The sequence below is a fragment of the Myxocyprinus asiaticus genome, chromosome 29 (genome assembly GCF_019703515.2).
Source record: "Myxocyprinus asiaticus isolate MX2 ecotype Aquarium Trade chromosome 29, UBuf_Myxa_2, whole genome shotgun sequence".
Taxonomy (NCBI): Eukaryota; Metazoa; Chordata; class Actinopteri; order Cypriniformes; family Catostomidae; genus Myxocyprinus; species Myxocyprinus asiaticus.
In genome coordinates this window covers 36,552,194-36,578,787 of record NC_059372.1, presented here as the reverse complement: position 1 = coordinate 36,578,787, position 26,594 = coordinate 36,552,194, and the positions used below count along the sequence as shown (strand labels likewise).

Here is a 26,594-nt window from a genome sequence, read left to right as displayed (position 1 = left end):
AGTGTATGTCCAGTGCTTCATGGCTGTAGGTATTAACAGGATATGTGCTTTATCACTTTCTCAGGGGTTATCAGGTCCTTTGTGACTAGATTTGGTCTTATCTCAAAGTCACCTTCCAACCCGGAGCATTTGCCTCTTAAGGAGTCTGATATACCAAGACCAGACAAATAATACATATCCTTGTGAATCTTCAATGTGATTCTATAGAAAAACAAACAAAGAGTTTAATTTGAGCTACTCCAGAATCATGCCATTGTATGCAGGAATAATAGGCATGAATAATCTCTATTCTGTGCTCATAGCAGATGGTATCATTGACACATCTGGGTCAGATTCACCTCTATTCATGCTAATACTTATTAAAGAACGGTTAATTATTAAATGTGCCATATTCTACACTTTTGTAGCATTGTTTAAAGAGGCTCTATTATGGTTTTGGGGATTTTTCCTTTCCTTTAGTGTGTAATAAAGCTGTTTGTGCATGTAAAATGTCTGCAAATTTACAAAGCACAAAGTCAACACAAAAGGGAATTATTCTCTCCCACAGAAAACACTGCTCCTGAACTACATGAAACGCCTGGTTTGTAGTCCAGCCACTTCTTCCGTAAAGTATCTACGTCACTACGATCTCAAGAGTCTTTATCAGTGGTAAAGTGAGGAGGTTTACTTATAATTACAAGCTGTAATGTTACAGCCACTATCCACCGTAGTCCACGGCTAACTTGCTCAATAACTCTCTAATACCCATGGTAATGTCCAACCGGGAGTAAACCTCTGTTCTCCATTCATAGTTGTGGTGAAAAAAGTTTGGCTACACCATTCCAGCAAAAGATGACTAACTTAGATACACTACGTGTCTTTTACTTGAAGCTATGTTAGGTTCACAATAATCAGCAGTGCACTTGTTAGAAAGCTAAAAAAATTCAAACTTACCACTGTGAAACGTCCTGCTCAAGTCGTGCTTGAGTTCTTCCAAACTTTCATTATCCGACTCGGGCTCGAACTGGTACGGCAAAAACTGACGCCACTGTTACTGTAGATACAATAGTGTTTACAGCTGCTCAGGAAGCCTGAAACTCGGTTATGGTAAGGGGTGTTACTATCCGACACACGCTCTAAGAGGTTGACCAATCACAACAGACTGGGCCAGCTGACCAATCAGAGCAGACTGGGCTTTTCAGAAAGGGGGGCTTTAAAGAGACAGGAGCTACAACAGCGTTTCAGCCATAGGGTGAAAAGAGGTGCTGCAGCAATGTACAGTATGAGAAAAAATACGTGTTTTCTGAACATTAAAGCATGTAAACCTATTCTAGTAGACCCCCAAAATAAAATGTTGAACCTTTAAATTAGCATAATATAGGCTTTTAACGTTTGTTTGCATCAAGAAACAGTTGTACACAATTTTGATGTGACCATTGTTCCACTCTCTCTCTGACCCTTAGAAATAAACAGATTACTGTACTGTGTTACTGTACCTTTAAAACTTCTATATGTAAATGGCCTCTGTTATGAATGGCTAACTTCTGTTTTCTGACATAGTTCACTCTGTTCATCAGAGCAGACATGTTGCTGAATATTAAATAGGGTTTGATATGTCATTGTGCTTATGAATGTTACATCACAAACATGACGATATCTTAAAGGTGAAGTTTGTAAGTTTTGTGTCACTAGTGGCACCAATCCAAATTGCAATGTTTTAACAACATTACAACACTGGTTTAATCAATGTTGTGAGTTTTGGATTGAAATATGTCATTGTCTGACCAGTGGCAGGTGTGGATGTATTTGAAACTTATTTGAAAACAGTTATTTTTGCTATTCTTTTTGGTGCCGCTTGTTGGGCAAAAATGACACACTTTACACATATTTTATGACCTGTTTTGGCAGCTTAGTTACCATAAATGGACTGGGTGGATTTGCTTTTTGAACATGAACTTTTTTATTTCAAATGATTAAAGAACATGGAAATACCTGTTTTCCAAAATTACCCCTTTAAGCAATTGATTATTCATTTTGTCTGATTATGTATGAAGATCAACAGCTCTGGTTCAGTACAGTGATGGTGTTTTTCATGTTTTATTTGCAGTTGGGATGAAAGCAGTTCTATCAGCAGCGGTTTGAGTGACGGTTCAGACAACCTCAGCTCAGAAGAGTTCAATGCAGTCTCCTCCCTCAACTCTCTGCCAACCACTCCCATTGGCTCCCGGCGAAATTCTGCCATTGTGGTAATTCACATCTATTTGGATAGACATATTGATCTCATAGTTTATGTTTCTTCTTCAAAGTTTGTTACATCAGTTTTGGTTACTTTCTGACTTTGCACACAGACACATGACACTAGATCAGTCGAACTGGCAAACCAAAACCGAGCACACAGTACTTTATTGCTAATGGGATGAATGTGTTACAAACCACTAACCGTTTTAGATTGAGGGAGTGCACACTGACTCAGTCAATACTCATCTGAAATCTATCACCATAGAACACACACGACAGAGTTCATCCCACCCAAAAACAGTGATGTGACTCTACCCTGGACAAGAAGTCTTTAGGGAGGCTCTGGTTTCATCCTCAAAGATGAACTCCCAAGTAGAGTTACTCAGTCCTCTGTGTGTGTGAACATGTGTGTGTCTTTGTATTGGTTATGACTTGTTAAAGACCAGACCGCCATTCTGACAACATAAAATCACTTTAACTTGACTCTGTGAGAGACATTTCACCACATTATTTCTGTACAGTGCATCTATGCCACAATTTCTGCATGAAATTTTAATGTCCTTATAGACTTTAGTCAGAACCTATAACTAACCTTTTAATTTGAAAACAAGGCTGTGAGGGAGTGAAATACAGTACGTTCAATATGTTGTACTGTTGTGTACCTGGCTGTCAATCATTCAGCTAGTAAAAAAAAAAAAAAAAACTTTACTTTTCACAGTCATTCTTTTTTTTTTTTTTTTTTTTATAAAATTAAGCATGATGTCTTATTTGAGTAAGGTCTGTTGTATGTAGAAATTGTCTTAATTGGTCCTCTGATGAAAACAGGCTTATAAGCATGTCATATTGTAAGCACTGTGTCCCCCTGTCATCCCATTATAAAATTTAATTAACCTCTCTGCCAGGACCACATTCTCAGTAATCTGCTTCATGAGGTTAAGGCACCAGGATCCACTCTCTGCTGGCACTTTTCAATATCCTCTCCATCAAACTGGTAACAATGTTCCTCTAAACCCCCCACAGACTCACATACCAACTCCCTCCCCCTTCAACTGAGTGTGTATTGTACTCATGAGGAGGCTCAGGCAACAGTACTCGGCTTCTTTCTTGATCTGACCCCCACTCGGCGGGAAGGAAATTACATATCAACATCACAGTTATACAAACATCAGTGTTCAGACAAGGCTTAGTTGGTCAAATATGTGAGCTTGCCTGCATCCCATTATTCCTTAGGAGTGAGCCGACATACCTTGAATGCAGTGGCGAATTCTCAGGGCCAGCAAAGCCTTCTCTGTTGACCTAACATGCCAAATCAATAAATATTTTTCATCCATTCATTCTCAATCACCTTTTTGCCTATGCATTTTTTATCGCTTTCCACTCTTAATTAATCTACAAACAAATAGAGAAAAATGAAAAGTTTATCCAGTCAGAATTTATTCCTTGATGCTTACAAGTAAAGTGTGACAACTGTTTCACAAATCGCATGCCCGAAGCAGCACGTGAGTTTGAGCTCCACCCCCTCAAGCCTTCAGAATTTCTACAGAATCCCTCAACAGTGCAAATGAATGAGCAACTAAAGTCAGATTGTCAGATTCATCAGCCAATCAGATTGATTTATTTGTTCTTGGTGGGTGTGATCTTTAGGATATGTCCCGGTCGAGGCCTTCTAGCTGGCCTTGAGTGACGCAATCACGCTTTTAGTGATGTACATAATTCAAGAGTGAAAAGCGTTAAGATCAAGCTGTCTGATGAGTCGGCTGTCACTGCCACATCACCATTGAGAAAGAGATCCTTATGGATTTAAAAACACAAGATGTTCTGCATGACATAATTTATTAATCAGGAAAGGAGGACTGATTTTCACTTCAAGCAAATTGGTAAGTGCTGTTTGCATTGTTATAGCAACATCAGGAGTTTTCTAAGTGTAAATTAGGCTGCTGGAGCATTCAGTTGGATCAAGTTTTGAAAAGTAGTGCTGCGTTCCATTCAACTCGAAAAGTCAGATATTACAACTTCCTACTAGGAAAAGTGCAATGCAATGCATCTTTAAATCAGAATTACAACTTGTAGGCTTGTGCAGAAATTCTCAACTCTGATTTCGCCAAGATGCATGGGCATGATGTCACACAAACATGTCGACACTCAGGGAGATATACAAAGTATGTGATAAACATTCACTTTATTAAATAATATCGATAAATGAGTTTGTTTCCACATAATATGATATTAAAGCATGTTTAACAAACGCCTGCAGAAACAGGTGTATAAAACATTATAATCTCTTTTGATAATCATACACCTGAAGCACAAATGCTAGCGCTGCAGCATTGTTTATCAGTTGGGTTACTAGGAGACATTTCTAATGAGAGTCAAACCCCTGCTAAGCTAACGGGAGCGTTGCAGTTCCGAATATCGGGAAATGGAATGCATTTTTGGTTGGAGATATCAAGTAGGAATATCCCTCATCCAACTTGAATGGAACGCTGCATAACCGTGTACCCTGACGAAACAAAATTTATTACAAGCAACATTTAAATCACAAATATTATTAGATAGATTTTTCCAAGTATTATAGACCTCCTTGGTAGATTCATATGAATAATTATGATTTCTGAATGTCTGTTCGGGAGATGTTCATTTCACAAAACAGTCATGCTGCAGTTAAAATTAGGCTTGCTTGAGCATTAAGTGTCATTTCAAGTTCTGGCTTTTGTGCGTGGACGTGTTTTTAAAATGTCAATTGGTATTATTAGTTAGATGCGACATAATGTATGATGCCTAAAGGCATGTGTTTTCATAATGGCATGATCACACTGAAGGCTTAGACTTTAAATGCATGGCCCGCCACTGCTTGAATGACGTCGACCTTTCACAATAGGTTATTTACATTTAAATAAATCAGGTATGCCCCTCCACAGAGCGTGAATGGTTTCTCCTTAAATAGATATGGTCATTGAACCCCCAGGTGCATGTAAGGTTTTAAGGTTTAAGTCTTTTTACCCTTAAAAACCATTTCTGGTGCTTGTTTAAAATATTTCTTTGTTTGATTATCATTTGAAGCGTGATTTTCCGTTTCTCTGGATGCCTACGTTAAATTAGAATTCAGTCTCTTCATGGAGATTCATCCATGTTTTATCACAAATGTACTACAAAAACTTTTAATTCCGTAATTCTGGCATAAACCTCATAGTTATCTGTCATTAAAGGTATATTACAGGGTATAACCACTTCATAGAAATGTAGAGCCTAAACAAGTGTAGACCGTAGGAACTATCAAAGTAGAGCGTAGGGGCTAAACAATCATAGATTGTAGAGTCTAAACAAACATAAAGTGTAGCGACTAAACAAATATGGAGTGTAGGGTCTAAACAAACATAGAGTTTAGGGGCTAAACATACATAAATACTTAGAGCTTAAGCAAATGCAGAGCATAAAGCCTAAACAAACATAGAGTTTAGGGACTATACAAATGTAGAGCGGAGAACCTAAATAAATGTAGAGTATGGGGACTAAACAAACATAGAGCATATGGACTGTTTAACTATAGAGCATTGAGACTAAACAAACATAGAATGTAGTGACTAAACAATCAGAACGTAAACAAACATAGAGTGTAGGGACCAGTGTTGTAGTCAAGTCACTAGATCTCAAGTCCGAGTTGAGTCCGAGTCCTCACTTGTCAAGTCTGAGTCCAAGTCGAGTCGCCAATAACTGCATACAAGTCCTATCTATCTATCTATCTATCTATCTATCTATCTATCTATCTATCTATCTATCTATCTATCTATCTATCTATCTATCACAATGTTGTATATAGGCCTATACAATAATCAAGGAAATCAAAAATGAGATGTCAGAAAAATAACTTTCCACTGTAAACAACAGTGCCTTCTTGCCATTTATTTATTTATTTATTTTATTTTATTTTTTTCAGGTATTGTCCTTTAATGTTATTTTATCAAAATTCATTATAATTCAGGCGTTGGAACAATTCACATGATTTTTCATGGATGGATGTTTGTCCTTTTAACAATGGGATTACTTAACTGTTTTAGCCTACATTTGTGATAAACTGGCATCACGTGAGCCAGTCTCTGTGTGAAACTGCACCTGTCATAAACGCATGAACACGCATCAACACGATCTTATGTTTCCATTATAATTGTAACTCGTAATAATAATTTACGATTTTGTTCCACATATTTTAGTATGTGCCGCCACATAGATTCGGAAAAATCCTTAAAGCGTTCTAGACAAACTTGTGCAGGTAATTTTTCTACTGAGGTGAAAGTTTTGAGAGGACTTGAGTCGCAACGCGTCCTTTGTTAACGGTTTCTGTCATTTGATTTGCTCATGTCTCTTACATTGTCAGTGGGCATCAGAGTATCATTGTTACAGTACGACTTTAACCATGCATTATGCACCACCGACTCAAACTCTGGTATTCTCCCTCGCTATACCACGTCTACAGAGGCAGAATATTTGTATGAATATACAGAGGCAGAGTTATTTTGCGTTATAAAAGATTTGCGAGTACACATGACATGTTTTGAGCATGCACATGCACTCTTTGAGCGAGAGCAGGAAAATTTGAGAGTGCACATCCAGTTTTGAGAGTGAAAGCAGGGAAATCCGCGCACGCTCGCATGACCAGCATGTGAACTCATGCCATAAAAGGGCAGAACACAAAAGTTAATGGTTGTAATGAGTCCTCCCTCCATGTCAGAATGCACCCAATGCTCGAGTCCAAGTCTGAGTCATTAATGTTCAAGTCCGAGATGAGTCACGAGTCATCAATATCGCGACTTGAGTCGGACTCGAGTACTACAACACTGGTAGGGACTAAACAATCATAGAACGTAAACAAACATAGAGTGTAGGAACTAAACAAAAGTAGAGCATAGGGACTAAACAAACTAAGAGTGTATGGACAAAACAAACATAGAATGTAGGGACTACACAAACGAAGAGTGTATGGAGAGAACAAACATAGAGCATAGGGACTAAACAAACGTAGAGTATAGAGCCTGATCAAACGTAGAGCCTAAACAAACATAGAGTGTAGGGACTAAACAAACTTAGAGCGTAGAGCCTGAACAAACGATTTAGGTTTCCCTAAGCAAAGTCACACTGCTCTGGGATGGAGCTCTCGCAGCAGTTTTGAAGAATGTGTTCTGTGGTGTGGTGATTTATCTTGCTCTCAGCGTCTGTTAGTTTTATTCATCTCCACTGCTTGCGATGGAATGTGACCACAATGCATCTCACAAAGCAGAACTGGTCACAGAAACACAACTTCCATGTTTGGTGTTTTTTCATGTTGACATGAAAAACTGTCTCTTTTTCCATTTAACAGAGAGTGAATCATGGTGCTACATCCTTTTTAACTGGACACTATTGTGTATCATCGGATAGCAATTAGTAGAACACCTAACACTGCATAGGTGCAACCATAGTGGCAGCAGTTCAAGTTAAAAATACAATTAAACAATTAGAGAAATAAACATTCTGTCATTTATTCACCCTCATTGTGTATGACTTTCATATGTTCATATGAAAGCAGACAGTGATGAGTGGTTGTCAAGTATTGTTTTCCAACAAAACAAAAAGCACCATAAATGCACCACTGACTGAAAAATTGCTCTTCGCTGAAAGTCTTTCCTTTTGCTGTAGGCCTCAGATCTCACTTATGTTTGCCTATTGTATTTTAAGTATGTTGTGATCAGTCATTAAACGTGTGAGAACAAATGCCATAATTTAAATATCTTGAAGTGGCAAGTTTGAAGTTTTGATTGCCGTGGTGGGAAGATTTTCAGTGAATAATGACTTAAATCGCAGTGACACAAAGCTATAATTTGGCTTCAGAAGACTTGAAGTGCAAGGAACATGTTAGTAAAAGTGGTTTGAAAATGTTAACAACGTAATTTTAGCACATATCTTTAGAACTTTGTCTCAGGTGTTTTATTTTTTTATTTTTATATATATATATATATATATATATATTTATAGCCAGTGGCTGTTTTTCAACATTAACTATTTTCCCTCAGCTGCGTACTGATGCCGAGAAACGCTCGCTGGTTGAAAGCGGCCTTTCCTGGTACAACGAGGAGGGGAAGACTCAGTGCCGGACCAGGGGAGGATATGAAACGGGCAGCCTTAAGGCCGAGTCATCCAACAAGTGGAAAAAGAGTCGAGTGCAGGATGACACGGCCGTCAAAGGTGAACTGAAGAAACCGCAGACGCTCAGCCACCCACCCAGTGGACTGAAGAAGAGCCGCAACCCTCCTGTAGGCGTGACCTCACCGATCACGCACACTACACAGAGCATGCTCAAAGTACCAGGAGGTCAGTGATGTCACAACACTGACATTATATAGATGATGTATGGCTAAGTTCAGAATAGCATACTACCATACTAATCATAAAATGCCTGCAGTATACAGTATGTATACTTTGATTAGTATGCAAATTTTCTGTATACAAAGAATACTCAAATGACCTGCTACATACTGATCTAGAGTGTGGGGTGGTCGATGGCCAATATAATGAAGAAATAGATGTGAGATAGGCTAAACAATTTATTTATAGCACACATAGCCTATATGCTGAAATATTTACGTACGATTTTTTACAGAGTATTTACGAAATTCCCTAGAAGTTTATTTTATTTTATTAATTTATTTATTTTAAATAAGGCTGATGATATATTTTGGAACTAACACAAGGGATAGCAAATGCTTCTTTTAATCAGCAAAGCCAACTTTATTATTTATCACATGCCTACTTTTTTTTTTATAGTTGGCAGGATAAAGTGTGTACTGCACTGTATGCAAGCAATACACTAGTATTCCATTCAGAGCATAGACTAATATTTGAGTGTGCCCGGATGGTATGAAAATACACCCTAAAACATCTTTCATAAGGGATCAAGTAGAAGTTTCAGTAGAACTGTACCTCCAAATCTTGCCAAACCATCTTAAATTATAATGAACAAATATGCCCAAAATATACTGTTTTAATGTCATCATCTGAGAGCATTAAGTGACCATTGAATCAACAAATCAAGGGATGATTATAGAGTAAAACCAATGCCAGTATCAATGGCATTAACCTCATCTAAAAACAAAGACACTTTTCTTATCGGCCACATCTTTGAATGCAGCTCTCAGTCTCTGTGGCAAACTCAGTTGATGGCAGTTAGTGTTGGGTCATTAGATCCAATACAGAGCTTCAACAAAGCCTGATTCTGCTGCTGGCATGGAGTGAATCACTCCTAGAGAAAGACGCCCTGTTCGGCTCAGTGCTGGAGTGGTGGGTTGACACCAGGCCTGGCCAGCTGTTGTCCCCCACCTGGTAAGAGGGGTGGGTAGGGGCATGATAACAGCCCTGAAACCTTAAATCATCCACCACCACCCACTATTCCTCTTCCTGTCTTTGCTTCACCCCATTTGCTTGTTTTACACCCAGTTCAGTTGCTTTCACAATTTACAACTAGAAAGTTAATGTTTTGAATCAAAAGAGCCGTAATTAGTATAAGAGGTAATTTGTTGTTTCCAAGCAAAGTGAGAGCCACAGTGGGGAACACAATAGGCATTTATGCAGCTCAGAGGTGGGTAGTAATGCACTACATTTACTCCATTACATTTACTTGAGTAACTTTTTAGGAAAATGTTTACTTTTGAGTAGGTTTAAAAGTGAAAATTACTTTTAATTTGTTACATGTCCTGTCGTTACATTACTGGGTTTAATTTTAATTAATGCGTAAATTATTGAGAGATTATTGAATGGGACTTCTACGACAGCGGAAGTTCACACAGCTGCGCACTTTCACAGACTGTCACACAAGCCAAATCCATCACTGCTGCAGCATCATGCTTTTCTAACTAAGTGAAACACTTTCTTCGCTCCGCACAGTGAAAAAAGAATAGTTTCGTCATGCAACACCATTTTACACAAAGACAAGCTGATATTTCAAGATTAAAATTGCAGCTCCAATTTAAGGCAGCACGCTGAGGTAAATCATGGCTTTGATGATAACACGGGCTTTTCTGTGATATGGTGATGGTCATTTTCAGGGTAATTCTGTAAATATGGGCACTTGTGACATCAGTTTTTAAGTGTACATTTTTAAATCAGTGCAGCAATATATCAACGCGCTTTGTCCCGCATGTCATGAGCAGTATTTACACATTTACCCCATGCCCTCGCGTGTGTACTGGCAACTATTGCAACTATTTGGGCTGATTAACTTTATAAATCCATGTAAACAGCCACGTTAAGTGTAAATGCCTTTTGCTCTGCCGAACGTGTAATTGACAACTGGAGCGCGAACAGACAGCATTTCTACACACGGTGCCCTACGCAGGCTGCATACTCTGCATTTAGGGAGCGGCGGTACTGTGTACAGAACTAATGATCTAAATTCTTTCGACACTGAAAACTGTAACTACACTGAAATAAGAGCTAAAAGCTATAAAATAGCGAAAGTAGGCATTAATAAAACATGATCTTCCTTTGGTTTATATTTCAGCATTATATAAATGTCCCTGTGGGACATCATTCACGTTTTCACCGTAATAATTACTAGAAATGTTTCAAAACCTCTCTTCTTATTGACAAATTCATCCAGATCTGACAAGAGCCCTTAAAGGGATAGTTCACCCCAAAATTAAAATTCTCTCATCATTTGCTCACCCTTATGCCAGATGTGTATGACTTTTTCATCTGCTGAACACAAATGAAGATTTTTAGAAGAATTTCTCAGCTCTTTTGATCCATATAATCCAAGTAAATGGGTGCTAACATTTTAAAGCACAAAATCACATAAGTTAGCATAAAGTAATTCATCCAGTGGTTAAATCAGTATCTTCAGAAGCGATGTGATAGGTGTGGGTGAGAAACAGTGTGCTTCTCATTTCCTAAATTGTGCATCCTCGTTTCCTCACTCCTCCGTTCTCGAGCCTGTGACCCAGAAATCGGTCAAAGCCCGCCATCGTGAAGGACGTATCGATTCTCTAAATGCACCGCGAGGAGGCGAGGATCGAGGACAGAGGGAGCTTACCAAGGATACTTGAGTGAGGAAACACCGAAGCTTCCTATGCGGAAGACTTTTTGGTCAAAGCACATGATGCATGCATAAGTTCTCTTCACATCTGACACAACAGTTTTAATTAATATTTCACCTTTACAGTTTAAATAAACCACAATTGTTACATACTTTAACTGTGCATCTTGAATTATTAGGTTTTATTATGGAAATATCAATAAATAAAGTTTCAACAATGAATGTCAAGCGCTCCACGTAATGCAGCTGTGCAGAAATGACACTCTGAAGTGACGCGTGAGTGAGCAGGACATTCCATTTTACAAATACGTCTTGCTTTGATTCCTCAGTCCTCGTTTCCTTTCCTTCCATCCTTTCCTTATTCCTAAGAGGGTGGAGCAAGGAAATGAGAAAAGGAAACGAGGAGTCACAATTTCAGAAATGAGAAGCACCCACAGATCACTTTCACATTCTTCTTCTTTTGTTTTTGGTGACTCACATTATTCTCTGCATATCGCCCCCTGCTGGGCTGGGAGAAGAACTTCTAGCAAAAAAATTACTTAAATATTGATCTGTTTCTGACCCACACTTCTGAAGATATGGATTTAACTACTGGAGTTGTATGGATTACTTTTATGATTCCTTTATGTGCTTTTTGGTGCATCAAAATTTTGGCACCCATTCAATTGCATTGTATGGAGCTACAGAGATGAAATATTCATATAAAAATCATAATTTGTGTTCTGCAGAAGAAAGGAAGTCATACATATCTGGGATGGCATGAGGGTGAGTAAATGATGAGAGAATTTTCATTTTTGGGTGAATTATCCCTTTAAAGTGATAGCTCAGCCATAATTTAATATTCCATCATCATTTCCCTACCCTGATGTTGTTCCAAACCCGTGTGACCCATTGTATTATGTGGAACACAAAATATGTTAGACAGAATGTTAAGGACTGACAGTCTCAGTCACCATTCACTTTCAATATATATATATATATATATATATATATATATATATATATATATATATATATATATATATATATATATATATATATACACAATGCATTCAGTGAAAGTAAATGGTGACCAATGCTAATATTCTGTCTAAAATCTCCTTATTGTGTTGTATGGAAAAAAGAAAGTCATATGGGTTTGGAACAACATGAAGATGAATGATGACAGAATATCCATTAATAATAATAAAAATAATAATTCTGTAATACATGTTAAATGTGAATTATGTAATGGAATGTAGGGAGTTAACATCCATTATGTCATTTGTGAAAGTAATGAGTTACTCACTGTTTGAGTACTTTCTTAGTCTTACTCAAGTAATTATTTATGTTAGCACTTTTACTTCTACTTGAGTATTTTTTTTTTTTTTTTTTTTAAGTAATTGTACTTTTACTTGAGTACAATTTTTGGCTACTCTACCCACCTCTGATGCAGTTGACCTGAAAGAGACCATCTGGATGCTGTACTGTATATTACATCATGATGTCACTTTAATGAAAGGCAGGCATATTTAGTCTTTCATTTCGCCAGTATGTGTTGAAATGTAGTCAGCACGTAAACACTTATGCATATGTCTGCTACTCATGTGGTGTTGAATGTGGTCATGTTTTCAAACACACAGAAGAGGATGAATGACAGATAGACCAGATTTAAGAGATTGCACCCTATGAACTGTGCAACATGATCTGCTTATATTCTGAAAACACACTTTGGACATTTTCCATCCAAGTTAAAATGTTTGCATGTTCAGCAAAATGGTTCAAAGCAGTTTAAAGAAACAGTTCACCAAAAAATTACAATTCTAAATGTTTTACTCACCCTTAAATATTTCCAAACTTATATGCTGTTATTTCTTTTTTATGTAGAAAAAAAATTCTATTTGTGCAGAATCTTCATGCAACTATTTTTCATACTACTATAATTCATAGTGACAATGTCTGTCAAGCTCCAAAATGGAACACCAAAAAAAAAAAAAAAAACACCATAAAAGTACTCCATTTGACTATTGTCCAAGACATATGATAGCTAATTGTAAGGACATTTTTTTTGTTATTACCTGAAAATATTACCTTCTGCTGAAGCTCTCAAATGTCACCATTCATTCCTCATAATGAAACTGATGCATCATGATTGGTTGCTGCATATGCAAGTCACTGACAACATTAAATCTGAATCAAAAAATTATTTTTAGTGAATAACGATTTATGATTCAGTCACACAAAACTATCATGTGGTTGGACTTAAATGTAGTGCACAATTAATATAGTATAGACTTCTTTTGTGGTGGTTTTTTTTTATTATTATTATTTTATTTATTTTATTTTAGTTTTTTTTTAGTTTTGGAGCTTGATGTAAAAATTTCTCAAAATGTAGGGCTATTACATATAATTATACTGAATGTGTGTGTATGTACAGTATGCATATATATATATATATATATATATATATATATATATATATATATATATATATATATAATTATTTGAATTATTATGTATTAATTATATTTAGTTTTCTTTATTTGGGGGCCTTTCTCAGAAAATATTGAAATATGATATATTAATTTGATCAATTAATCGGCATATATATTTATAATTCATATATTCAGATTAAAATATATTGCATAATTGTGGAGATGAATAAAGTATTCATTAGGCAATCGAAAAAGCTTATTCTTTACAAAGTTTATACTTTGCATCTGAAGACTTCTTTATAGAGGTTTGTGAGGTTTGTTTAGGCATGCTGGAGGCTCCCTGCTGACATGGCCCGTAAAAACATGAAGTAACGTACTTCAAGCTTGAATTGCTCCGATGATAGGAAAATATGTACTTTTATTATGGAATTTGCATCAGGAGTCAGGAGGCATGATTAATTGCGTTAATTCTTTTGATGCATTATTTTTATATATATATATAATCAATCACACTAAATTAACGTGTTAAATTGACAGCCCTACTCTACATACTGTATCTCCTTTTGTGTTCCATGGGAAAATAAAAAATACCATACAAAATAAGCATACAGGTTAGAGGAGAAGGAATATTCCGCATCCAATACAAGTAAAGCTCAGTCAACAGCATTTGTGGCATAATATTGATTACCACAAAATGTATTTGGACTTGCCCCTTCAAAAGGGGGCAGAAATCTGGGTTACAGCGTGGCACTTACAATGAAAGAGAATGGGGCAAATCTGTAAATGTTAAAATACTATTTCAAAAGTATGGCCATAAGACATAAACAAGATTTGTGTTAACATTATTTTAGTGTGATAAAATCACTTACTAACCTTTTCTGTGTAAAGATATGAAATGACGATGTAATGTCAACAAATCATGCAGTGACTGTAAAATGATGATTTAAACAGCTTTACAGCTCATATAACACATGAGTTTTAACACTATAGTTAATGAAAGTGCTTTTATAAAATTATAATTTCACATTTCTGCCTTTAAACCATCCAAAAATTGGTCCCATTTACTTCCATTATAAGTGCCGCACTTTAACTTTGATTATTTTTTTTTATTTTCTTTTTTTAAGAAAAGGAGGGGCAAGTCAAAATTATTTGTTGTGGTAATCAACATTATGCCACAAATACAGTTGATTGAGCTTTACTTGATTGAACCCAGAACATTTCTTTAAGGGTAAGTAAACAGCATTTTCATTTTGTGTGGACTTTTCCTTAAATACAAAGGAGGTTGTCTTGCATGTAACTCACAACTATTCTGGGGCCATATTTTACTGTAGAACCCAGTTGCCACGTAGATTGTCTAAGAATGGCAAACTCTGACAAATCGCAAAGCATTTTGTTCCTGACGTCCACAGGAAAAAGGGTTATTGTGCAGGTCTCTAAGTCAGCCAAACCGAATGCCAACAGGACAGCAAAAACTTGAACATTTGAGTGGAGTGGTTTGTTCCAGAGACAGCGGAGTAAAGTAGTCATTAGTCTTTCAGCTAGTGTGTAGACACTACCGACAGGCAAGTGAAACGTGTGTGTCAGCGTTATCTGCCTCTTCCTGTGGACGGGCACTTTGATTGGACAGACCGAGCAAGAGTTGGTACTGGAAAAAGAATGATGTGGCATGATTATATCCACATACTGTTACATTTCCATCAACTGCTGGATGGAAACACCAAGATGCGAATAAATCTCCAAAATGCGCATAAAAAATTATTCGCTCGCTTGAGGTGGATACATTTTTTATTCGATAAGAAGAAATGCGCATAAACTATGATGGAAACACATTTACTGAATAATCTCCTATTGAATTTGTTAGGAATAAAAGTTGTGCATCAAAAAGGTCATGTGACTGAAAAACTTGTTCATTACTGGACCTACTGGCGGGCCAATCATCGCATCTGAAATGTTGCTCTGGTCATCCTGAAATAACAGCATCTAGAAATTCCAAAGCCTACAAAGAGTTTGTAGAGCAAATAAGTCGAAAACAAACTTGAACTGTATGGAAGAGAAGATATATTGACACTTTTGAAAAATATCTTATAGATCCACACGGTATAGTCATAAGGATGGATGAATACACATATATAGCGCTCCCAGAAGTGTGTGACGTGCTGTCGCTCCCAAACAAGAGACAAAGTTCTTTAAAGTGTTTTGTCTGAGTGTTCTAAACCGCCAGTATTTTATTATTAAAACACTCACGGTGGCTACAATTTCTCCGGAAGTTACAGTTTCATCCTTTTGAACACCCTTGGATGGAAACGTGGCTTTATTCGCAAATTGTTTTTGCTATAATATGGTTTTTCGCATAAATTAAATTCGCAACTTGGATAGAAACAGCGAGTAAGAATTAGTTCCAGCTTTTATTCAGTCTTTACGATGTATTGTTCCCTGGAATTGGACCTCAAATATCCATATTTAAAAATACTGTTATATAATGGAGAACTCTATCCCTGTCATGCAATATGTCTATGTAGTACAGCCTCTTATTTTATGGCATCCCATTCTTCAGATAGAGGGAAGATAATTCTCTCCACGTGATCAGTCTCATGGATTCTCTGGGCTGTGTGCTAGAAGGGCCCATGTTTTTAACCCCAAAAAGATTTTTACATATTCTGAATGAATGAGCCCAGATTTTTTCACCTACCAGGCGTAAATCGCAAGTCTGATCATTTAGAATAGTACTAGCACACCTCTGTTCAACAAGCCTGGTGATTTGGGCTATCATTCATGTCTGTATCACAAATGGTGCATGATGAGCTATGCACAAAAGTTTAATGCTTAGGGTTAGGGGTTTCGAAACATTGCCAGTATGAGCAGTCGTAATAGTGACGCTTGCCTTAGCCAACACAATTAATGGTCGTTGGGGAAATGGATCTTCATTATGTCACAATCTCACTGACACATTGTTAATCCGAGCCACAGTCTTGTAATGTTTAGTTAGACAATGTTTAATGTAAAGTATATATTTTGTTGTACAAGCCTGACAGTTATAGTATTAGAGTATCAGCGGGGCAAATTACATCTATCTCCGCTCCTCTCTTCGCAGCTGTATCTCTGTCAGTCTGATAGCTTAATGGTTAGACTGTTTCGGTTAGCCACTTTGTCTCCCTGTTCAACCTTTTTGTTTGTAACTCCCTTGTACTCATTCCCTCCAGTCTAAACAAATGTGTAAAAAATTAGCTTTGCCTTCCCCTTCATATCATATTTATACGATTGTGCTAGTGTTTAATCCAGTACATTAATGGACCGAAATATTCCAGTTCAACATATTTCTTTTCACATCTAATTTTCATCTCAAGTTGTCCGATGTATTTACTTGTGTTGGCTGTCGTCCTGGGTGGCAACTGGTGTGAATTACAGTGACCCATGACAGATGTAATTCATGCTGTATTTCACTGATATGCCATTTTTATTTGTTGTGTGGTCTGCTAATTGAGCCGTTTAAATGTTTAAGTTACTCCTGCAAGGGTTTTCACGTATTTCGAATTCCGTTGTTGTAGCTAAGCCAATTTTAGAGTTTGCGAACAATCTGTTCAGTGTGTTTTCACTCTCGTTCAGTGATCAAGTCACGATTACACAAGTGTTTTGGCTTCGTTCTTCTTGCGTATTTATAAATATCACTGAGGGGATCCAGATGTCCGTCAGGGTGGGCTTTGCGAGTTCACCCATTTAGTGTTGTCAGTGCTCTAACGGCTGTGCCATACCCACTCCGTTTATTTCTAATACCTCCACCAGTGTGTTCGTCAAGAGTCCTTTGTCATAGTTCACCTCTTTAATATTCATGTGGTCTGTTGGATACATTTGAGTGAATTAAAGTCTCCAACATAAGCAATAAACTTGCATACCTGCAGTGGATTGTACCACTATCCACTGCATTATTTTAAGTAAGAGGGCTGGTGTGTTTCCCAGTGTGTGTGTAGGGCAGGGGTCGGTATCCTTTTTGACATGGAGTGCCATTTTTTATTTTCCTGGTCAATGGCTGTGCCGATGTTGGTTTATGTTTTCTCTTTTAATCGTTTAATGTAATTTTGAGTGTGACCATGGTTTAAGAAGGGTGAACCTCTGTGCTTGGTTGGAAATCTCAAGGATTAATAGTGGTATTTTCCTTATTATAGCATGTGTTGTTCTGAAAGCAAAAAGAAACAAATGAAACATGGAATGTAGGCTTTCATCCGCGCAGCCTGACGGAAGCATTAACCGATTAACCAAAAGTGACACGCTACTGGCTCGTGATGCGCAAATGGCTTGCACGCACAGCGTGAGTCTCATCACACTTTAATAGTGATTGGATATAGATTGGAATGCAGGTGCGAAATTTATATAAATAAAATTGTCTGCCTCTCTCTCGCCGATGCTTGCGTGCCAGTGATTACCCCTCCGCGTGCCAATGCTGGCATGCGTGCCATATGTTGCCGACCCCTAATGTAGGGTGTGGTTAGTGGTTGCGTAAAGCACAAGCCGCTCAGTGTCAGAAAACCATCAAATATCTATGGTGAAATAGATTTATTTAAAATTAGGGATTTAATGGCGTTAGTGCATTTAAAAGATTAGGGGGTTAATTTGATGTAACTTTACACAGATTTTGAAACAGTCTGTATTTTAGCACTTTGGACTGGCCCCCTTCACTTCCATTGTAAGTGCCTTCCTGTTACCATGATTTTAGCTTTTTTCTTTATAAATGAGGTTCCAGTCAGAATTATTTTATGTGGTAATAAACAATGTTGCCACAAATTCTGACGATTGAGCTTAACTTGTATTAACCCCGGAGTATTCCTTTAATGGTGCTTGTCCATGCAAATCTTGCTGCTACAATGCTAGGGTATTCTGGTTGGTTGCTAGGTGGTTTTGGTTGGTCCCCAAGTCAAAAGAGTCCACCCCCAAGTCTCTGTGTATATCTCTGTTATGGTCTCCAAATATGGCTCAGGTCCATCCTTCATTGAAAGTCTATTGGATTTTTTTGAATGTTTTATCTTCTGTCAGGCGAAAATTGTAAGTCTGATAGTTTAGAAAACTAATACCATGCTTCTCATTAGTAAGCTGCACGTTTTGAGGTATCATTCATGCCTGTAGCACAACCCTCTAACCCTAAGTATGAACAAAAGTGATGCTTGCCTTAGCATGAACTGCTAAGACTATATTTCAGAACATGTGCTGCTGTTTATAGATAGACCACATTGAAGATTTAATGTTTATGTGAATGGTTACTTTTCTTTTTGTATAACTTCTCTAATTAACAGTGTGATTGTGTATGTTTTTAATAGGGTCACACTTTAAACTGTGTATCACTGGCAATAGCTGCCTAGATAGGGTATGTAAACAGAAATGAGACAAACATTCAGTCCCAAATATACTCTTCCAAGCTATAATTTTCCATCTATACAAGCTTGGAATGATGTTTGTATTAGGGTAATATTGTTAATTATGGGTACATGTGCTGATTATGTTTATTTGCGTTTGCCTGCAGTTACAAAGAACGAACAGCGAGTCGTGGATAAAACCAAAATGGCAGTAAAAACAGCTGGCTTACAACGTTCAAGTTCGGATGCAGGCAAAGATCGTGGTGAACATCAAAAACCTCCCTCCGGCCTGGTCCGTCCCTCTTCTGCCACTGTAAATTCCTTCGGTTTCAAAAAATCGGTTCCTGCAACTGGCACTGCCACTGTGCTATCAACTGGTGGAAATCCAGTTTCTGGAGACTCTGCGATTGTTAGCAAAGCACCTAAAACCACTGGTATTCCTGTGAAACCTTCTAATGGTGGTGTAGGTGGAGGACGGAAGACCAGCCTTGATGTTTCAAACTGTGATCCAGGTTTCATGGCTCCAAATGCACGCAACAACATCCAGTATCGTAGTCTTCCAAGACCTGCAAAGTCCAGCACCTTGAGTCTGACGGGAGGTCGGCCTGGCACTCGCCCTGTTAGCAGCAACATGGACACTGGTCTACAAGGCCTAAAAACAGTCCCCACCCAGTCCAGACTGAAGGAACCAGGCAGTGGAAAGATCTCAAGCCGTGCTAGTACAGGAGGTATTGGCCCAGTTAATCAGACCGACCGTGAGAAGGAAAAGGCCAAAGCCAAAGCAGTGACATCAGATTCTGATTGTTGTGGAGGTAACTCGTTAAAGAACGGTACGTTAACTCCAACACAGTCTGGACTGGAGCCACCTTCCAAGCTTTTGGGACTTCGGCAACCATCCAGCTTGGGGAAATATTCAGAGCTGCCCTCTCCAAACACCCAAAGGTAAGATTAACCGATAAGGCCAAAAGTCTTTGTCTCCGTATTTATTATATGATCATTATCAAGAGACTGTGTCTTAATCAGATGCAATGCGATAAAGGATCAACTGATAGATGTCTTCCATGATAATCTTAGTTTTGTGTCATAACCTGATTCGACTGCAACAAGTGTGGGCACTTACACTCTAGAGAAAGCTCTGTTGGAGCATTTGAAGGATAGGAATAGGTGAGATCCGTTTTGAGTGATTGGAAAGAGAGGGTTTGAATTTAAGTTTAAAAACAGTGAATTGGATTTCTAAAAGCACAATTGGACCAGCCTTTCTGAAACACTCAATTCTTCTTGAATCTCAATTTTCAATTCTTCTTAGATACCTACATCAGAGTGCCTTGCAGCCAAAGTTACAAATAAACTTTTGGTTGGATAAAGGAGTGTCACTTTCACAAACCCCTTGCGTTATTCCTACGTTCACAGCGTTCTCTGACATAGCTTAAACTCTAATGTGTAGATGCACTGAACAAGACATTTTGTCATCTGCTTGGGCGCATCACGCCTTCTTAGGAAATGGTGTGAGCAACCGACATATGTGCACCCTTTAATCCTTAAACGTAAAGTGGGATCCAAAAATCTGAAAGCTAATTTAAACTTATTGGGCAAACAGGCTTTGTTTAGTTTGCCTAAAAATTATGGTGAAATGCACTGACATTGTTGTTCTCCTAAGGTGTTTGTTTTCTGATGTTAATGCACATCCCTGAAATTCCTGAACTAGAAGTCATCAGCTAGTCAAAGAGTGGTGATGATTGGTTAAAACTAATCGTTGTTGTGGTTTAGTATAAACGTAAGCTTCATTCACCTAGGGTGCTTTAGTTCATTGAGGTAAAAATGTTTTGACTCCTTTCATTGTGTAAATTAGGCTTGAGACCACATTGAAAATCTGGGATTTCAAATTGAATTTAAACCTGAAAATGAAAAACCTGAAAGTTCGCTAAACAAATGTAAGTAGAGTTGTGACACTGACCATGTTAACATAAAGCAAAACATAATAAATACTAAGAGATTCTGAAATTAAAATTTTTAATGTCAGCTTTTCACTCATATTGTTATAGTGGTAAGTTAGTTTGTAATGATATATATTTTTAAAAATAGCCAAATAGAATTCAAAATAAAAGTTTTTTCATTATTGGTCTCAGACATTTGGACCCCACTGTATATATTTATTTGGCTTGGGATCTATGCCTTTTTCACGATTTTCCAGATGATTATCGGAATTTTTTTCAGATATAAATAGGGTTGCTCGTTGCACAATAATCTTTATCTTTTCAAATATTTTTCTCAGCAAAACTTTGGTAAAGTGTGAGTGGCAATTAAAGGGTAATTAAAGGGACACTGGACGTGTCTGGCGGACATTATGATGCGTTCTAAAATTCACAACAGTTATTTTCCACGAAGTTACACACACAACGGCAATGCTTAGTGTCAAAATTCTGAGCACAACTCGCATAGTTTTCCATTAAATTCGACCGAAATCATCATCATAGGACAAAAATTATTTACTCTAGCCATCTCTGGATGATATATTGTGTATATGTATCTTTCATATAGTCTACACAATGTATCTTCAGTTACAAGTATGTCTTTTTGTGGTTTGACCGCTTGAAAGACCTATTCAAGGCCACATACAGAGAAATTGCATAATAAACGTTGCCATTTCTAATTGTTCAGTTTGAGCAGTTACACCAGTTACATACACTAACCTGCATACTCATCAACATAACTTACTACATTATTGAAGAAGTACGAAACCTTAACGTAACTTGGAAGTACGTAAATTTTGACTGCCATCTGCTGCGCCGCATCAGCTGTCCAGTGTGTGTGTGTGTGTGTGTGTGAGACATCGTGACTGCGACCGGCTAGTATATCACCCTCATGTGGTCTGATAAACAGAGGCCAGCTGAGTGAATTGGAAAGCACGCAAATTAGGCTACTAATTTAAATGTCAGCTAATTTTAATATATCTATACTTCATAATTATATTGATAAAATAACGTGCCAATCAATAATAGATATATCAATATTTTATGGCATCCCTAATATTTGTATATTTCACTAGTTATCTTCACAACTCAAATGCATGTTATGCACAGCAGATGCAAATGCATCACTAAGTGGCATTTCTGTTTATTATCAATTTATAGTGTGGGTCTCAATTTTAATTAATCTCTGTATCTTGGGATTCATAGGCCGCCCAGTGCCAGATCTCTGCCCAAACCTGCTCATCTGGACAAGGTAAACTCCAACAGCCTGGACTGTGGGATAGTTGATGTGGAGAACCAACTTCCTCCCAAAGTGCCACCCTTCTCCAAACTACAGGATCTATCAGGAATGAGCAGCCCAAACACAACCTGTCTGACCCCCAGCCCGGCTCCCGTCCTCAATGTCAACTCCTCTGAATGTTTCTCCAGTGACACAGTGGGCCGAGGGGGCAGTGCTGGTGGCTCTCCCTCACTCTACCCCCGTCTCTCTGGGCTGCATCGTAGCATGGAGTCCCTGTCCCTGCAGATGAGTGTGTCTCCTGCAGGGGGCATTGTGACAGAGTCCAGATCCAGACATGAGGACAGAGGGCCAGTTAGTGGCTGGTCAACAGGAAGCAGGATTTCACTTACTCTCACGAATGACAGGTGAGGGCATGTACAAAGTGATTTGTAAATCCATCTGAAAACAAATGTCAGTTTTTCACATGTTTAGAGTCACTTTATCAGACAGTCTTCTGCATTGGTTGAATCAAGAACCACCATGTGGCACCCAAGCAGTGTCCAAAATTAACTGTCCCTAGGGACCAAATGCATGGAAAAATGGAGTTTGTTGGTCAAGTCATTGGTCAGTTGGCCATTTGTTTTTTTGTTTTTTTTAAATTACAAAATGGTTTAATTGCAATGTAATAGAGATAGTCTGACCTTTGCTGTTTTTTTATTTTATTATTATTATTATTATTTTATCTGACATAAATAACACGAGTGAATCAAATCAAACAGGTACAAATGCATTATCAAATTAAACCCAATTGACAATTGTATGTCTAGTAGCTTCTATAATGCTTCAAGACTTAACACACTTAATGGCCACTTCTAATAACTTCAACCTTACATTTCATAAGTAAACAATCATAAGTATAGCTAGGACAAAGTGTACATTTTGTATTGTCATAACTACAGAACTTCATAAATATTACCTTAAAATAGTACATCATATAAAAAATATTACAGTTTACAATCAGAATGTACAATCAAAAGTTTAGCTAGGATGGCAAAATAGTTAATTATGTATTGTCATAACTACACACTTCATGGGAAATATTACCATAATAACAGTACATAACATGAAAAATATTACAGTAAAATGTCTCAATTAACTCAAAATAACAAAGAGTGATGTGAATCTTCATCTCTCATGTTAAAATAAACATTGCGTAACCATGGTTCCCTTACGATTCAGTACACTTGACATTGCGTCACTAAACTGACACTATGGGGAGTGACCTTCTACATGACTTAGCTGAAACCTTTCTACAATAACGCCAATATTGGCTATGGTGTTTAAGCTCCATCCTTTTAGGCGCAAAGCTGTCCGATATAAAAGTGGGCGCGCAAACACCATTTCTCAGAATACTGTATATATAACTAAAAGAGCCGCTTACGTGTTCGCGTCTTTTGAAAGATGTCATTCTGTTAGTGTTCCTTATACGAGGGACACATACCGCCGTCAGATCTGCATGAGAGCTGCATTCATAGAGACAGACTGCCCTCACTGTGAGGGCATGAGTCACAAGACGCTTCGCTCGTGAATCGCCCTCGTTCTGAGGGATGATTCAGCCTCCCGTGCCCTCCCACCCGCCTCTTCTGTGACTCCCGAGGGATCACGCAATGGTGCACAGTGGGGCTCCAAGGTCGAGCAGGATGAATTTGATGTGGACCTCGTGCCGGCACATGCCCCGCAAGCCCCTCAATCTCCATATACTGCATCTATGCCGATACAGTATGTGCGTGGTGAGATTCGGCCCTCTGCAGGAACTCATGACCTCATCACGTTCAGCAGTTCTGATGCTGGGGATGATGTTATGTCTCTCCCTGCATCTGGCGAGTCAAGTCATTTTTATTTGTATAGCGCTTTTAACAACACACATCGTTTCAAAGCAGCTTTACAGGAAATCATGCATTATCAAAAAATGTAACTGTAATATCTATAAAGTCTTAGAGTGATCATTGTGTAGTTTGATTAAATATGATGGTAAATTGTGTATAGATATAAAAAAATATATATATATTTTTTTCCCTTTTCTCCCCAATTTGGAATGCCCAATTCCTAATGCGCTCTAAGTCCTCATGGTGGCGTAGTGACTCGCCTCAATCTGGGTGGCAGAGGATGAATCTCAGTTGCCTCCGCATCTGAGACAGTCAATCCACGCATCTTATTACGTGGCTTGTTGAGTGCGTTACTGCGGAGACATAGTGCGTGTGGAGGCCCACGCTATTCTTCGAGGCATCCATGCACAACTCACCATGTGCCCCACCGAGAGCGAGAACCACACAGTATAGCGACCACGAGGAGGTAACCCCATGTGACTCTACCCTCCCTAGCAACCGGGCCAATTTGGTTGCTTAGGAGACCTGGCTGGAGTCACTCAGCATGCCCTGGATTTGAACTCGTGACTCCAGGGGTGGTAGTCAGCATCAATACTTGCTGAGCTACCCAGGCCCCCCACCCCCCCCCCAGAAATTAAATAATTAAATAATAATTGTATTTAGAACTCCTGTGAGCAAGCTAAAGGTGACCATGGCAAGGAACACAAAACTCCATAAAATGCTGGTTAATGGAGAAAAATATCCGTGGGAGAAACCAGGCTCACAGTTCCCCTCTGGCTAAACAACATGAATATAATGCCAATATTAGTTATTAATGTGGAGTGAAAGTTATGGTTTTCAATTTGTAAATTAAGTAAGCGTTAAGGTCCATTGTTTTAAAAAAAAAAAAAGGAAAAAAATCACAAAGGTGATGCATGCAGAGATTAATGAGGTGCATCGCAGTTCAACCTGCATTTCGGTGAGGTTCGGTGGGGTCCATCCTAAGTCCAAGGTTCATGCAGTGGCATATGAAGTATCCCATGCCTTACAGTTGGAGTTGGCATCAGTTCATCCTCTGAAGTCAAAATACTGAAGTGATGTCTGGCTGGCACCGGCTGTGGTTTGTCATCATCTTTAAGTGACACATAGCAGTGGAGTCTGACACCATGCAGGAACGGAGCTGGATCTGGCTGGCTCTGGTAACCTCGGGATAAGGTTGCCAAGGTTGAGACATGGAAACAAAAAAAATTATGCAGAGTTATTGATCATGATGGATGTTTCTGGTTCTGGCAGACGTAACTAAAGCAGCCTAATTGTGAGTTGAAGGATAAATTAGGTGTATGCCTGGCTAAATATATGAGTCTTTAGTATAGACTTAAACTGAGTGAGCGTGTCTGCATCCCGAACAGTGTGAGGAGTTGATAATATTAAGAAGAGGTTCTGAGATTACTGGGAATACCTCTTTTAAGAGCTTAGTTGGTATTGGATGTAACATACATGTTGTGGCTTTTGATTTTTTGATAAGTTTTGTTAGCTCTTCATGGCCTATGACAATGAAGGATTGAAGTTGCTCGTGACCAAAATTATGAAACACTGTTTTCTGAGGTGCTGTGACAGTTGATTGCATAGTTCCAATTTTATTTCTGATTATTTCAATTTTATCAGTAAATAAATTCATGAAGTCATTACTATTGTACTGCAACGGAATATCTGTTTCAGTCGATGCTTTATTCCTAACCAATTTAGTCACAGTACTGAATAAACACCTAGGATTGTTGTGGTTATTTACTATGAGTTTGCTAAAATATTAGCTACAGACACTATCCTTCCATGGACCGCGAAATACATCTAATTTTTTATTCTTCCACTTGCGCTCCATTTTCCAAGCTGTTCTCTTGAGAGCATGAGTGTGATCATTGTACCACAGTGCGAGGCTTTTTTCCTTAATTTTCTTTAATCGAAGGGGGGCAACACTATCAAGAGTGCTAGAGAAGACTGTATTTATACTTTCTGTTATTACATCAAGTTATTCTAGACTTTTTGGCTTACTGAGTATGTGAGATAATTCTGGAAGATTATTTGTGAAGCTATCTTTAGTGGTCGAAAGAATAGTTCTACCTGAATGATAGTGTGGTGTAGATTGAGTGACATTAGCTGATCGCAACAAACAAGAAATGAGGTAATGATCTGAGGTGTCATCACTCTTGCGGTAGAATTTCTATAGTATCAACATCAACTCCATATGACAGAATTAAATCTAGCGTATGATTATGGCGATGAGTTGGTCCTGTCACCTTTTGTCTGACTCCAAGAGAGTTGAGAATATCGATAAATGCTAATCCCAATGTGTCATTTTCATTATCTATGTGAATGTTGAAGTCTCCAACAATTAAAGCTCTATCTACATTAACTACTAGATTTGATAGGAAAATTGCGAATTCACCAAGGAAACCAGAGTAAGGCCCGGGTGATCATACTGTAGCAAGGGCAAAAGTCGACAGAGATT

The 26,594-nt window shown here is 38.1% G+C and overlaps 1 protein-coding gene across 2 annotated transcripts in view; it reads left to right on the top strand.

The window, feature by feature from the left end:
• The window catches only part of LOC127419943 (neuron navigator 1-like), a 184,009-nt gene that overhangs the window by 120,388 nt on the left and 37,027 nt on the right, over positions 1 to 26,594 (top strand). For both annotated transcript variants that reach the window (XM_051661786.1, XM_051661785.1), the window contains exons 6-9: positions 2,087 to 2,225; positions 8,262 to 8,559; positions 19,202 to 19,976; positions 22,211 to 22,648. In XM_051661786.1, coding sequence (XP_051517746.1) covers positions 2,087 to 2,225; positions 8,262 to 8,559; positions 19,202 to 19,976; positions 22,211 to 22,648 — 1,650 coding nt within the window. The remainder of the gene's footprint in view (positions 1 to 2,086; positions 2,226 to 8,261; positions 8,560 to 19,201; positions 19,977 to 22,210; positions 22,649 to 26,594) is intronic.